We start from the raw sequence: 16,800 nt of genomic DNA on the forward strand, positions 1-16,800 counted from the left end.
TCTAAAACATTCACAGGAACTTTATGACTCTTAAACCCTTTTCCTTCCAAATTGTGGTAGAGACAGAGAAAGTGAAGAAAAGGCTTTGAAAGACCTAAGTCAACTTATGAAGGATCTAAGATGACTCTTTAGACTATAACTCCACTTGCTTAATCCCGCATAAAAATTAAATTAATATCCTGAATGTGCTGATATTGCTTTAAAGTATCTTGTCCCACTCCCACTAATATGCCTCTGTGAGCTGGTTTCTCCACTATGCATCTTATTAAAACAAAACATTATCCCTTATGAGTGACATTGTCATTAATCCAATCTATAGTAGACACTTTAACAAGAAACAAGTTCAATGATCACATTAGAAACTTAATATGTTTACATAACTTAAATATTGGTATATATTTGTACCAACATTGTACATATTAAAAGCTTAAATATTGGTACATATGGTGTTTGTTCAAAACTGTGTTTAGGCATTTAATATACAGAACTAGCTATTTCACTCTTTGTTGTCTTGTTTATACTTGCAATGAACAATGTGCAGTTTTTATTTTCTTTTTCCTATGTGTTGTTTATTCTGATTATATTATTAAAATGTTATTCTTTGTCATTGAATCTAATAATAAAAATTTAGACTTGTAAAAAGAATAGGAGTTGAGTCAACATTCTCTCAGTCTTCTTCCTTTTTAAATTCTTTCAGCCTATTCATCACTCGTTTTTACTTTCTTGGGTTAAATACTTCTGAGAAAAATCTATGTCTGCCATGTTCAAGAAAGAAAAAACAAACACCAAAACTCATAATACAAAACCCCAAACTGTCCTAAGTGAGGCAACATGGAATTGTGGCACCAAAGTCAACTGACAATTTCCAGCTTGGAAATCACTTTTTGGAAGCAGTGGGCTCCACGGAGATGAAATAGAGATTAGGGAGGTCTTGATGACTGCAGACCAGAGTGCCTGGCGCAGGCTGAGTAACAATGGAATACATTACAAGAGGGGGAAAAAGGGGTGACAGTTTGACTATAAAAGTCCATCTTGCACAATATTGCCAAAATGGAAGGTGCAGTTTGCCATCAAACAGCATTATATAAACCAAGCATGTATCAGCATGAGGAGATAGTCAATGTGAGAACGTGGAAGTCTGGCCCATATTCACACTGTGGGGCAAGAAACACCTCTGGGAGCTGTTAAAGGGTCGAGGAGCACTTCCAGCTCCCCAGCAGAAGTGCAGGAGTTCCATTTAATATTCTTGCCTTGAAACAGCAAAGATCCGTCATGCCTGTTTTTAAATGCACATTTTTAATATTCTATATAATGCTACTCTTTAACAAACTCTTTACTCCCTGCCTCTCTGATGAAGCTTCCCGGGGTCTTTAAAGGGATTGTTAACCCAAGAATGGATCGCACTCTTTCTGCATGAGCAAGTCGAGAGACACTCCATTAAGCCTTCCAGTATTTAATAGAAAGAGTCATCTCACCTCGGAGGAGATGAGCCAGCTGCTCGGTGATGAGCTCGGGAGCCTCCTGGAGAATCTCTTTCACCACGAGGGAGGAGGAAGACTCGCCGAACCCAAGCCCAGCATCGCTCTGCTCAACTGGACTAATGACTTTGACAACAGCCGACTCTAAAGCTTTGTCCTCACTGGAAAGCAAATGGAGGAGAGGAAGAGAAAGAAGTATAGCATGTTTTCTTACGTAGGGGAATTATTTAATCTCTTCTCCCACACAAATGACTTCCTCTCAGTAGCCAAAAATATAAGTGCATATGACTCAGAAGAACCTTATTCTATGTGTTTTCACATTTCATGTTAACTAATTATATTCCCCAAGATTCTTAGAGTGCCTTCACACCTTTGCACTCCTTTCTCACTTTGCTACTGGATAATAATAATAATTATTATAATAATTGCTAACATATGTTGAGCTCCCACTATGGGTCAGATACTGTTATAAATACTTTTGAAGTATTATCACATTTTATACTATAAAATGACCCTATTAAGTGAATTTTATTAAAATTTGCACTTTACAAATGGGGAGACAGAGGCATGAAGAGGTTAAGAAATTTGTCCATGGTTAGAAAGCCTGTAAGTAGACTGGCTTGTATTTAGACTCTGATAATCTGGTTCCAAAGTTTGCACATCCAGTCATAGTGCTGGATAAAAAAATACTATGGGCTTATTTACTGCTGAAGAAAAATCTGGATAAAACTAACTTTATTCTCTCTTGTGCCAAAGCCAAATGAGTAGCAGTGAAGGAAATGAAGAGCTCTATTTTTGGAAAGCAATCTATTTCATACACTATCTCAAAGACAGAGTTCACAACTTCAGTCTCAAAACAAGCAAAATTTTTCAATTTTAATTGGTAACAAAACTCTTCCGAAGATTTCAACTGATACATATTTTTTATAGCTCAGTCCTTTGGTTTTTTCAACTATTTTTTTATATCTACTTGCATTTGTTGTCTGAAAGGTTAACATAAATTTAGTAAAGCATGTGATCGTATTGAATACCTATAAATGAAGTTAGTCAAATAACCTACCAATAACTCTCAGCCAGTTATCAATGACTGATAAATATTAGTCAAAAAAGAGTTTTGTGTTTCAAACACCATGGGAAATTATTCTGAAAACTGTTTATAACTGCATACCTAACATTACAATATATTCATAACTAAATATGCTTTCTAAAAAAGGTTTAAAAATTAGATATTGTACATGCTTTTATTTTATGTATACTAAAGTCAATATCCACTGGTTAATGCCATCAATAATTAGCAAACTGGCAAAGTATGCAAAAAAATCCTAACATCTAAAACTACTCAGATGTTTAACTGTGATTCTTCGTTCAGTAGCACTAGAGAGCTTATCAAAGGGCATTTTTGTGTTGGGTTGTAAGGTCCTTGAGTAATTTGTCTTATTACTCTTTATGCACCTTTAGATTCTTGTGCTAGTTAGCAATTCTTAAGTACTTATTGAAGGAGGAAAAAGACCCAAGTTTTCATCCAAACTCCTCTATTAACTGCATGTGATACCTTGGGTAGGTCATTTGCAAAAATAGATGAAAAGGTTTTTGTCCATGAAAGAGAGAGTTCAAATTACATGAACTTTTAAAAAAAAATCTATCCTGCTCTTAGAGTATAATAATGCTACGAGTGATGAGCCAATGATCAAATGACTTTCATAGCCCATCTACATAAATTTCCATTTCACTACTGAAATTCCTTTCTTAAGAACCTTTCAGTTTTATTTAGTGTTTAATTTCTATTTTTATTACCCATCTTCAGCATCAATACCCACAAGAGTTGCCTTGCTACAACAAGTGTTTGAAGTGGTTTAAAATTATAATTTTGGTCAATTTTACAAGAACTTTCCACTCAAAGATGTCATATATTTGAAATGCAAAAGTAAAAACAGAAAATTGGTGCAGCCCAGATTTTGCCATAAAAGAAGAAAAAATATTTCCTTTCCTCTGAATGTCCTCTGCCTTTTACATTTCCCCGAACAACAAAAGTCGTGAACAAGGTGATACTTTGCCCAGAAGAGCCTTCCTGAAAAGACCAGACCTCCAGAGGCTCACCTCGCCAGCACGTTGCTGCCAATGAGTGTTATAGATAACTTCCCTTCGTCATTCAGCTGATGCAGATTAATTTCATCTCGGAATATGTGGGATGATTCAGAGATGTTTAGCTCTTCCAGAATAAACCTTGTCTCAGTGAAGTAGCTGAACTCAGTCCTGGGTATGTTCAGCACCGGCAAACAGAGAACCCCGGGGGGACTGACCTACAGAGAAAGAAGTTCATATTCTGACAACAGCAGGAGGAAGGAATACATCTACTTTCTCTCGAGCTGAGTTACATCAGTAAAGGGTACAAAGGTCCTTTGGCCTCATTAAGCCATTTGACATTCATAACCAACTTTACCTGAACCCCATTAGCAGAGCTTTATCCATGGGTAAGAGGCCCCTAATGTTTTTCACTCTACATGAAACTTCTCACGCCTTATTTAAAATATTTTGTCTCACTTCAACCCCTCCATAAATTAAAAAAAAAAATGTATGCATTCTGCTCTTCAGAGAAAATAAATTCAGACTTCTTTATGGAGAGAGCAGAAAATTAGGATGACTGAAATAGGGCAGGTGAGGACTGTGGTGACGCAGAAAGCCATGCATGTCCCATCTCTATGGGATGCCTATCACTCAGCTCCAGCCCATTGTTTACCTGCAAAAAATCCAGGCCCAGGATAGTTAAGTCTTTTGATTACTCAAGAAAAGTTGGAAATTTACATTTTTAGGTGTTACCTGTGATGTTTAATTGTTACAATTAACTTTTTTAAATAAAAATATTAAATAGGTCAATGAAAAACTCACTTATGAGCCAGATTTTGGCCCACAGACTAATCGTTGTGATTTATGTTGGTTTCTTATTATTTTTAAAATCTTATATTAACAAACCTACTATTAAAATTATGGTAATAGGGGGAGTTAGAGAAGATGGGTAGGAATTAGAGAATTTCAGATTCACAAGAATAAACAGATTTTTCTATAGGAATTTAAAAAAAATACAGGGGTTTTTTAAAAAAATACTCTGAGTATATTGCAATAAACTTTAAATATCAATGAGAAAATGTGGGGTTTGGTGACATTGAATTTTTGCATAAAGTAAATGACCTTTATTCTCACATCATCACCAGCTCTGTCACAAGCATAGTCTTTACGTACTACACAGGTTTAACATCCTTACCATCCATCTCTCTTTCTTAGCTCTAAGACAACAGAGCATTTTGTCTGTTTTGTTCAGTTATGTTTCCTGGTGCAAACAGCAGTCTGGCACAGAATAGACATTTAATAGGTATTTGTTGAGTGAAAAAAATGAATCACTCACTGCTATCTAATGTGAAGCACAAAACCACTCCAACAAAATAGTTTTTCTCCAACCTGTCAGGCTAATACTGAGTCACAACTGTATCCTAATCATTAGTAATTTATCGATGGAAAGTTATTTTTCCTGATTAACTGGTAGAGTCATATCTAACTCCTTGAACACTGAAACTTGAGTTGAGAGCATGCAGCCAGAGCCTATCCTGGCAGGACCTATTCCGAGGTTAGAGTCAGAAGAACTAGGATGTAGGCCCAGCCTCTGCTGTGCGGCTTTGAGAAAGCCAATTTCTTTTCTGATCCTTAGTTGTCCCCATCTCTATAATGGAGCTTACCTACCTAAGTGGAAAGTAGTTAATAGACCAGTGATGGCGAACCTATGACACGCGTGTCAGAGGTGACACGCAAACTCATTTTTTGGTTGATTTTTCTTTGTTAAATGGCATTTAAATATATAAAATAAATATCAAAAATATACATCTTTGTTTTACTATGGTTGCAAATATCAAAAAACTTCTATATGTGACACAGCACCAGAGTTAAGTTAGGGTTTTTCAAAATGCTGACACACCGAGCTCAAAAGTTTCATCATCACGGTAATAGACCCTTACATGTGAAGCTGCAAATCTCTCTACTTATCCTATGTGTTACTACTCTAAGAGGGAATAGCCAGGTCCTCAGGAAAAATTAAGATGGAGATGCAGACCTCTGGTAGGGGGCTTGATCCAGTAAACTCAGAGCAAGGCACAAAAACATAACGAATCTCCAGTGTGTGCCCGTCAGTAATTCATATTTGTCTCCATGCTCAGTGGCAAACCTTAGACAAAGGAGAAAAGAGGCCACATATCTCTTTATTTTCATCTATTTGTTTTATCTATCACAACTACTTTTCCCACTCCTTTTGTTGGATGTCATTATCTCATTCAAAACATTATGGTTATTGTTGATGGTATAACTAGTATATGATTTCCTTAAGAATCCATGCCACTATCAGTCTAAAAGTCAGTCGGGTTCAGTCAATTCTATGTTCTTGAGACAGGCATTTTTTTCTAGGAACAAAAAATTCAGTTAATAAGATCAGTGTTTAATATGCTTGCCTTGTCACAGGCACCCTTATCTCCTCATACCAATTAATCTCCCTTGTAAGGTTCAACAAAATTTAAGGTAAAAAAATTTTTTAAAGATAAATTTGCTATAAAGACTGTATGTAGAGATCAGGGTACCTGACCCAGCATTTTGGGCAGCTGCTGCCCTAAAGCCGTTCTTGCCACCACAGCTCATTCTGGAAGACTGGGTTTCATGTGAATTAAATCACTTAGATTGGCTATGCATAACCTAAGAGTCAAGGATCCAAATAAAATGGGAATAAAAAGCTAATGTACTCCATAAAATTAAAAATTGTGTGAAATTGGAAATAGCACCAAAATACTAATAATGTACCTTTTTCGGCTTTGAGATAATGCATTACTGTAGGCTAACGAATTTTATGGAATGGAAAATTTAAAACAACTTATTGAAAGGCCTTTTTCAGCTTTAGAGGCATATTATAGACTTTACAGAGTACAAAGATTTTCACTCAGGGGAGATTATCACTAACTGAGAATGACCTGTTGTACACAGTCAGGGCTAAAAGGCAACAACAATATAGATGTGACATGTAATATCTCTGTTACTGAAAGTTTCAGCCAATGAGCTCTGTACTTCATGTAGTATTCATGCAGGTTATTCTGCACATATTTTCTACTCCCAAGGGAAAGACTATCCAAAAGGAATGATAAAGGAAAACAAGACATCCTGACTCTTACTTTTGTTAGTTCTCTGAAATTTTATACAACCAACCAACTATTATAAAACATTTTTTCTTTTCAATTTGAAAACATTGATCATATTGAAATAATGTTGTATGAATAGACTCAGTAAGAAATAACCATAACAATGCCTAACATATAGGAGGTGATCAATAAATAGTTATTGATTAATGGATCATAATGCATTATTCTCTGCAACAATAAACCAGAACATGAAAACTTTTTTTTTTTTTCTCCAAGGAACATGAAAACTTTAATAGGTTTCTTATATTCCCAGAAAATGTGTGTTCTTAAAATTTACATCACAACTCAAATTAAAAAGCATAATTTTCTTTTCCCTCACCTTGTCTAGAAAGTAAGCATATGTGAAGGCAGAAATGAGAGAATCCAAGTCACACGATTTATGTCCAATAACCACATGGACCTTCTCCAAGCGCTTGCTTCGATTCTGAAACAAATTCAAAAAGAACATCACAATTTAACATGCAACAGATCAATATAAACAAGACATTTTCCCATCTTTTTTTTAAAAGTATGGCCTTAGCTACACTCATACACGATTGCAGAAAATCATAAATTTATCATGAAGGTTTGACACCAAGACATAAAATTGCACATGGTTAACATTCAGAAGTGCTCGTTCAAATTTTAGTAAATTGTCAGGAACAGACAATTGTTGGTTCACAACCTTGGGAGCTTCCCCAGATAAAATCTGAAACTGGCCCTCATACACAGAGAGCAAAGAGAGACCAAAGAAAGAGGCAGGCCACTCCAGCTTGGAGGTGGCAGTTTAATGAGCGAGGGAACTTACAAAGCTTGTCATGAGTGGCCACAAGTCAAGTAGATCTCTGCACCCTCCTGCCAGAATTTTAGACGTTTATATAGAGGCTCCCACATGGGTTCAGTCATGTAGGGTCTCAACAAGAACATTACTATCGCAAGACTGCACCCTTGTAAAAGGTTCCCACTGTGGGAACGGTGGGCAGAACATACATTGTGGGGCAGGAGAGGGCATGAGAGGCCTCTGATTGCCTGGGTCTGACTCACAGGTCAACCAGTAGTTATGTCCTACCCCCTCCAACAAAAAATGTGGTTTTATTAAGATTATTCACAATCTAGCTCATATGAACTATAACTCTGAGTCATAATTTTTTAGTGAAAGATTACTGTATTTTGGTCTAAAGAACAATTCCATAGTATTTCATATCATTTTCTTATATAAAATGTTCTTCTTAATTTGACAACGTGCCTGTTTTCATACATCCCTGGCATGCAACACAAACTTTGGTAGGAATTTACTTTTTTTATGCCACATTTGGGGGATAGGATATGTTCTCTCTGCATTATACTCTATAATTTAGCAAATAAAAGTTGTAGCACTTTTCCTTCCCGTCTCCAGAGAAAGGAATATGATTAGTATCAGTCCCCTAAAAATACAAATCAGTTGCTGTTAAAAAATGTATATAATCCCCTCTCTGGAAAAGAAGATATATGCTTATCTTTCCTAGTTAACTCCATAGTTACTTAATATTCCTTTATAGAGGGCTGACCTCCTTTTGAATAGCTAGGTTTGAAATGCCAAAGAACTAACCACTTCTGGAAAGTGTCACAACAAAACTGTCCAATAACGATAATTATAACCTAACTTGACATCTTTATAGAATGACAGAGATGACACATATGTATATTTCCCTCACTTTCATCTTTTGTTTTAACTTCTGTTTTAGGACTGACTAGAAAGCTAACTCAATTGTAATACTGCTCAAAGAGATTGCATAAAAAATTACCCTGCTCAGCACTATTGCAATAAAAAAGACTTACTTATTCCCTTATCTACAGAACAAAGATAAAGTGTTCTTTAGTAATTTACCAGGTATTTTACAAATGAATCTATAAATCTGTTAGCATTGGTATGGAACTATTGGTGTCAGAGTTGGAACAAGTTATTAAACAATCAGGTTAGCCCAAGGAACATGATAAAGCAAATCTTGAAGGAAGCTGAGTTAGAGTCTACCAATATAGAGAATGACAGAAGGATCAATATTACAGATGAGTCATGCAATATGTAATATTGCTCAATTAAAATAATCACATTTAAAAATATATTGAAGTATTTATCTTTAGTAAAACAACATGATTTAAAAGTATGATATAAACTCTCTGAAGATAATTACAACTCTCTCCCCCATCTCCATCAGCTCTAGCTCCCATATTTTCCTCTCCCAACTTCCTTCCCTTAATCTCACAGATTTACAGCTGACTCATTTGGCTGAGTACCCTTTGAGGGTTCTGTTCTAGGCCCAGTTCTTACTCCCAAAGCTGGACTGCTTCCCCTGTGCAAGACTATCAGATATTCTAAAGACATCCAAAGAAATTCAGGTAAATGGAATTACACTCCATTACAACACAAACAAATGCATTAGGAAATCATATTACTGTAGAATACTGTTCTTCCGAGAAGCTCAACGGTCTCAGTAGACATTACCTCATTTCTCCTCCCAGATCTTGTAAAGCAGATTAACAACACTTTGTATAGGTCAATGGAGTCTGTGATGTGGCCAAGATTGTTCCCAGAACTCGTGACCCAGTTCAGTGAGCCCTGTCTCTGCCCTGCATCAACCACTCTATAATGCCATAACAACTTCAGTCTACAAAATGAATGAGCATGGGGATGGAAGAAAGAAGAAGATGTTAAATATGCATTCTGAATACAGCAAGGCTTCAGACATTTATTCTACCAAGATTATGTTGAAGCTGACTTATCTGCTTTCTAATCTAGGTTCGATAATTTGTAGGCACAGCTCTGTGTTCAACACTCTACTTGCATAAAAGAAGACATGGGAGGGGGGTGCGGATAAGAAGACTTATGTATCAATTCATTTCCAAGTACAAACCAGTTACTACTCAGAAAAAGAAATGAGCTAAATAGAACTATAAACACAGAGCATCTTGGACCAATACTCAGGAATCTTCTAAGATTATGATTTATTTGTCCTTCATTGAAAGAGAAATAAAGTACATATCATCTTGTAGGCCACACTATAGAAGATCCTGGTGCAAAACTAGGAGGGTTCTTTTTGGTGCCACATGCATATCTTTTCATGCTCTCTCCTTTCTCCTCTGACTTCCCTTCTTCCCACACCTCAAATTCCCTCACAGTTATGGTACCTTCTCCTGCCATTCGCTCATGTCTGCCATCTGCATCAAATGTCCAGGCTCCAACTCTCTCTTCCCCTCACCACCCTCCTACATCAAAATTACCGTCCTGGTGCCCATGCTATCAGAGGTCTATCTGCTTCACCACTAACAGTTTCAATGGAGAGACCATGCCGATGAGTACCCCTGGGTTAATGAGTTACTCACCAAGGTAACCTACTTTCACTCTAAGGAGCCCTTCCCGGGATTACACCACAATCCCAAAATATGACCAGAAATTTCACGTAGGCTGGGAATGTTGGACCAGACAGAAGGGACATCACAGCTAGAAAGTACCTTTGGTGCCTGCCAATAAGCCTTAAAAGTGATAGGCTCGACCTCAAAAAGTCTCAGATGTCCTACCAAAAACCACTGATAAGATATAATTAGAGGGTGGCACAAGGTAGAGATAACAGTAACCAGACTCAGACTGACTCCTGCCTGCTTGTAGGAATAGACCATGACATTAGTTGTGTAGACTCACCCAATAGGTAAGTTCAAGGAACGTGCAAGATTTGGCTCTTCAACCTGGGGATCAAGAACCAGAGAATACCGACCCACTTTCAAGCTTCCCACCACAAACGACCTTGGCAGTGTGAACAGAACAAGCACAGAGGTCGAGGCAGAAAAGTCTGGGGACTGATTTCAAGTGCCCGGGGAAGAGGATAGGGCAGTGATGGTGAACCTTTTGAGCTCGGCGCGTCAGCATTTTGAAAAACCCTAACTTAACTCTGGTGCCATGTCTCATATAGAAATTTTTTGATATTTGCAACCATAGTAAAACAAAGACTTATATTTTTGATATTTATTTTATATATTTAAATGCCATTTAACAAAGAAAAATCAACCAAAAAAATGAGTTCGCGTGTCACCCGTCACGCGTGTCACAGGTTCGCCATCACTGGAATAGGGGGTCCTTGCAGTGCTGGGTCTACTCTGTGGCAATAGCCCCACCTGCAGACACAGGAAAACCGGTCAACAGAACTCAGAGGAGATTCCTGACCACAATGACACTCTGCACCTCTCGCAGCAGGTCTGGGGGGCCCTCCACAGACTCACAGATGTTCACTCTTAATATCTATGTCCCTTGATACAGCTCATATTAGGGTTAGGGTTATTCACAAACAGACAAATTGTGTCCAAGGAAACATGACATATGACAAGTTTATCAATTCAATGAATTATTGCCATTCACCTAATAAAAAGCAGTTTGTGTCAGGCACAGTAATAAGCTCTAGGGATATAGTAGTGAACCAAACAGACAAAAATCCCAGCCCATATGACACTTGTATTTAGTGCAAGGAGATTATGAACCAAATAATTAGATAATGATAAGTGGAGGAGAATGGGTGTGCTGAGATGAGGTACATTTGAGAAGGTGACAGCGAAATAAAAGCCTGAAGTGAACTGGGACCGAAGGATACCTCAGGCAAAGGGAATAGCAAGTGCAAAGGCCCTGAGGTAACAGTATGCCAGCATGTTCAACAAATAACTACTGCCCAGTGTATATATTTTCTTAACGTGACCCTGTAAACTCTTAGCCAGGAGTAAATAGATCTGGAAAGTAAACACTCATTCCCTAGACCAGTGGTTGGCAAACTGCGGCCCCTTGAGTGTGGCTCTTCCACAAAATACCACGTGCGGGCGCGCATGTACAGTGCGATTGAAACTTCGTGGCCACACTCAAGGGGCCAAAGAGCCGCATGTGGCTAGCGAGCCGCAGTTTGCCGACCACTGCCCTAGACTCAGGCACACCAAGAACCAAGGAGGACTCATTGCTAATGCCTAAAAACAGCGCTGTGCAAGACCAAAACAATGGAATGCTGGTAATGGGTTGAAATAGATACTACTATACTGCTTTGTCATACACATTTCCAAAAAGATGGACAGAATCTTTTCACAATCAATGTATAAAAGAAAATATATTGAACATGCCAGTATTCCCAATCATAACTTTAATATGCTTTCAAAATGTAATTCTATACATCACTAAAATGAGACTTCTTAATGAAGTTTACTCTTATCTCTTTTTAAAAGCCAGCACAATGCCTAAGCATTCGGATTCAATGGCCCATTAAGGGAAACTGCACTTCTCAGGCAAAAGCACTTTCAAACACACCCACAGAAAACGGAATTGATTAGAAGGAGGGCTTCCAGAAGGCTGCTGAAAGCTTAGGCTTTTTGAAAGCTTTTTCATAACTCCACCCTCGAGAAATAAAGCTCCTCCCACCTATAACTTTCCACATCTAAAATGCCACAATAAACTTTTAGTCAACAAGTCCTTGCAATACAGCTATATATGATCTCTTCATACCGATCCTCCCTAAATCCTTTTCTTAAAACCTTATGAAAAATTTTTCAAAAATAACTTATTGAAAATTATTTTGTATTAAAAACATTGTAGACAAAACTCACAGAAGTTGGCCAATCTCCTTCCTCACATATTAAATCAGGACACATTTCTTAGTCCCTACCCTTAACCAGCAAATGAAGAAGCGAGAGAAAAGAAAGTCTCTTGAATTTATTGGATGGTATCTCCAATCATCTCAGGCATAGCAAAGAATTGGCAGTTGAGCTAGTGCTTCCTTGATGACTTAGTAACTCCAAGTCAACAAAGGGAATCCTTCCTAGAGGCTGGCTGTGGGTGATACAGGAAACAGCCCACTTCCTCCCCAGGAGACCCCATGCACCTGTGGCTGCCATGATTCTAAGTTAGAAGGCTCAGAGGTCTGGCAGGAGGAAACTACCATGCTGCTCGTACCCCTGAAAGTCCTGACTCCACCAGGAAAGCCAGGTGGGAGGGGATGCCTAAGGAGCCACAGTGCAATGAGCAGCAAGGACTAAGGGAGCTGTGGAGATGCCCAGAGCAACCTGGTCCTCCAAAGGCAATAACCAAAGCCCTTTGACCAGCTCTGCCAGATACGGATGAAGTCACATCCTTTGTTCATTTGGTAAACAAACGAGGCACCTCTTGATAGTGGCTTTGAGTTTAAAATGATTTCTAGAATTGAACTCCTGAAATTCTCCATAATCTTATTATTACCTGGAGAAAGGTTAGGACCCAGAGAGAGAGAATGCTGGAGGGAATAACATGGCATCAACCATAAGTTTTAAAAAACAATAACAAAGAAGGAAATGCTTATTACTCGGTACAAGGTCTCTAGGATACAGGGATTTCCCCCACCAATCGGAACCTTTGTATTTCATTCTTTATTTTTCTTTATTTCTCTGGTAAGAAAATGAATACATGCCATTAGAATAAGTCAGACACAACAACATTAAGAAAACAATGACAACTACTTTGTTAGCATATTGTTGATTATTTCAGATTTTTTCACATTTATATTTATGCACATATATAACACACATACTTCACAAAAATTGGCTGCTTCTATTCCTACTCTTAGAAAGTTCCTTTTATTTTCACTTAACAAATCACTATTGATCTTTTTCCATGACTCAAACTACTTCATTCTATCTGGCTTAATGGTAACTATTATATGGATACATGTCTGTGTATTGGAGGGTGGGAGCTGGGAGTTGTGGACAGGGCTGGGGGTATCCTGTATAATAAAGAGCTAATATGCAAATGGTCATCACGCCCTCATACCATCATGCCGTAACAGCTCAGACACTCAACACTGGGGAGAGAGGAATGGGGACCAGCGAGGCTGCAGCCCGGGAGAAGGACAAGCTGCCCACCCCACAGCCCCGCAGTCCTGGACACCAGCGGCTAGGGCTGTGGCCCAGGACAGGGACAAGCCACCCACCCGATGGTCCTGGGTGCCAGCGGCTGCACCTGCATCTGTGGCCCAGGAGAGGGACAAGCCGCCTGCCATACAGTCCCGGGCATCCACCGAGGGGTCCCAGATTAAAGAGGGTGCAGGCCAGGCTGAGGGGACCCTCACTTCCCCCCCCGTGCACGAATTTCATGCACTGGGCCTCTAGTGCATATATACAATTTCTGGAATCAGCATAGGTGCCTTGTTCCTTCTTGTTTTCCAAGTCTCCATGATACTGACAAATAGGAAACTCTAGCCCACTGGCCACCTAATCCAGTTCTATTCTAATGGTTAATTATTAAACAATCATAAGTGACCTGGAGGCCACTTTGAGAGCTGTAAAAGCAAAAACATTTACCAGAATCTACAAATTCAGGACATAGACATTTTATATTTAATTTTCTCCTAAATGTCTTAATTTAGTTGGTGATGTAATAGATGACTATAAACCATCAAATTAGGAAAAGGCAAAAAGCTTTCAATAAGACTCAAATGATTTTATGGTAGTTTAATTGTCTCACTGATTATAAAAGTAAACCTACTCAATTCAGATAGGTATATATTGCCTATAACCTCTTCCCTCACTGCCCTCCCAACCAATCCCAACAATATCCCCCCTCAGCCTTTTCTTTGCCATGCTGGAGAATGCCCTTTTTTAAGATTTCTCATTTGGGAAAAATGGGGGATACGAGTCAGTATGAACAAAGTCAATGTATACCTCAGATCATGTGCACCTGTATCATTTTCTGTATCGTCAAATGCAAGAAACCATCATGGGTAGGTGATGAGGAACCAAAAGGTAAACCCAAGTGTTGCCTGAGGCGCTTCTTGGCTCCCAATCTGAGTCCCCAGTTCCCTTGAGGTCAGGCTTCTTTCAGCTGGAGTATTGGACACTGACTCGACCACCCTTTTGCCTTTTCAGCTGAACCTGTTCTTCTACAACCCATTTGCTGCCCATCTTGAAAGCAGAGTGTTTTCAAAAGGAGTGACCTCATACTAGTATATGGTTGCTCTACACCTTCTGGATCGTAATAATGATTTGGGCCCAAACTGTTCTTTTACTTACAGCACTTACTTTGTTTTTAAGGTTCTCTTTCTAACATTACCCTCAAAGGACAACTTTTGGGGAGCAGCACCATTATTTTCCCTCCACAGCTTCCAATATAAAGAGTGGTCCTCCCAAATCCGTAGCTTTCCGGAAAGGCCCTATAGGAACTGTTCTTCATAGATTCCTAAGATATGCTCATATTCCAGCCATTCCACTGTTGGGGGAAATGAGTCCATACATGTATTACCAACTGGGTAGGGCTCTTCAATCTCCCATTCAAGTACTACTTCCTTCTAGCCCAGCCGTGGGCAAACTACGGCCCGCGGGCCGGATCCAGCCCATTTGAAATGAATAAAACTAAAAAAAAAAAAAAAGACCGTACCCTTTTATGTAATGATGTTTACTTTGAATTTATATTAGTTCACACAAACACTCCATCCATGCTTTTGTTCCTGCCCTCTGGTCCAGTTTAAGAACCCATTGTGGCCCTCAAGTCAAAAAGTTTGCCCACCCCTGTTCTAGCCTATGCACATGTCCCATCCCAGAAGTTTGTCCTTCATGGTTTTACAGGTCTTTATAATCTCTCAAACGTTCCCTTTTCAAACTTGAGCTATAGTCTTTTTCATCTGGCTTTATAGGAATGCAAACCCAGGTCCACAAGGCTTTCTGCTGCCTCTTCTAAACTTCCACTGTCTGTGCCTCTTTACGGTGCTTGCTATGGACTGAATTGTGTGCCACCAAAATTCATGTCAAAGCCCTAACTCCCAATGTGATGGTATTTGGAAATGGGGTCTTTGGCAAATAATTAGGTTTAGATGAAGGCATGAGGGTGGGGCCCTCAAGACATGGTTAGTGCTCTTATAAGAAGACACGCCGGACAGCTTGCACTCTTTCTCTCTTTCCCTCTTTCTGCCAAGTGAGATCACATCACATGGAGAAGGAAGCCAAGAAGAGAGCTCTCACCAGAACCCCACTATGCTGGCACCCTAATCTTGGACTTCCAAACTCCTGAACTATGAGAAATAAATTTCTGTTGTTTAAACCACTCAGCCTATGCTATTTTGTTATGGCAGCTCAAGCTAAGATAGATCTCCAGCTCAGGAAGGTGGCTCAGTGGTTGAGTGTCAACCTATGAACCAGGAGGTCACAGTCAGATTCCAGTCAGGGCACATGCCTGGATTTGGGTTTGCTCCCCAGTAAGGGGTATACATATACCTAATGCAACTTGTTCAATAAGTTGAAATATATATATATATATATATATATATATATATATATATATATATGGTTTGTTTTTTAAAATGTATAACTCCAGGTTGGAGTCATTCCAAACTTTAAAACCACTAGGAGATACCTCACCTTTATGGAAAGCTTAGAAGAGCTTCTTTTACTAAATGATTGATGTCAAAGGCAATAAAAGAGTTTTAAAAACCAAATGAGAAAGGACATCTCTGATACACAGACATAGAAACCTACATCTAAGGTTTACTAGTATACATTAATTATATTATAAAATAATGTAAGTTCATCATAAAACATTTAGAAAATGTAGAAACTCATAAAAAAAACCTCAAGACCCAAAGTTAATCATTATTAATATTTAATATATTCCTTCCAACTTTTTCTATACTTTTATGTGTTCTCTTTTGTAATACTGTTATTATTACACACTAGAGGCCTGGTACACGAAATTCATGCACTCAGGCGGGAGGTGGTCCCTCAGCCCAGCCTGCACCCTCTTGCAGTCCAGGAGCCCTTGTGGGATGTCTGACTGATGGCTTAGGCCCACTCCCTAGGGGCTTCTGATTGAGCGGCACTCCCCCTGTGGGACCACACTGACCACCAGGGGGCAGCTCCTGTATTGAGCATCTGCCCTCTGGTAGTCAGTGCATGTCATAGTGACCGGTCATTCCACTGTTCAGTCAATTTGCATATTAGCCTTTTATTATATAGGATAATATTTTGCAACCTCTTTTTTTAACAACATTCTAAGTGTTCTTCCAAAATTCTAAAATATAAATGTTGTGATGGCCAGGGGTGATATATGTTTGCTTTTGTAACCCCAGCTGCCAGGCTATTGCTTTGCATAGAGTAAA

At 38.8% G+C, this 16,800-nt stretch overlaps 1 protein-coding gene across 3 annotated transcripts in view; it reads right to left on the reverse strand.

Annotated features, from left to right (window-relative positions):
- The window catches only part of PRUNE2 (prune homolog 2 with BCH domain), a gene marked incomplete at its 5' end in the record, with an annotated part of 212,080 nt that overhangs the window by 160,717 nt on the left and 34,563 nt on the right, over nucleotides 1-16,800 (reverse strand). For all 3 annotated transcript variants that reach the window (XM_081102943.1, XM_081102942.1, XM_081102941.1), the window contains 3 exons: nucleotides 1,476-1,639; nucleotides 3,576-3,778; nucleotides 7,023-7,127. In XM_081102943.1, coding sequence (XP_080959069.1) covers nucleotides 1,476-1,639; nucleotides 3,576-3,778; nucleotides 7,023-7,127 — 472 coding nt within the window. The remainder of the gene's footprint in view (nucleotides 1-1,475; nucleotides 1,640-3,575; nucleotides 3,779-7,022; nucleotides 7,128-16,800) is intronic.

This window comes from Myotis nattereri (genome assembly GCF_964212035.1).
Source record: "Myotis nattereri genome assembly, chromosome: 12".
NCBI classification, from domain to species: domain Eukaryota; kingdom Metazoa; phylum Chordata; class Mammalia; order Chiroptera; family Vespertilionidae; genus Myotis; species Myotis nattereri.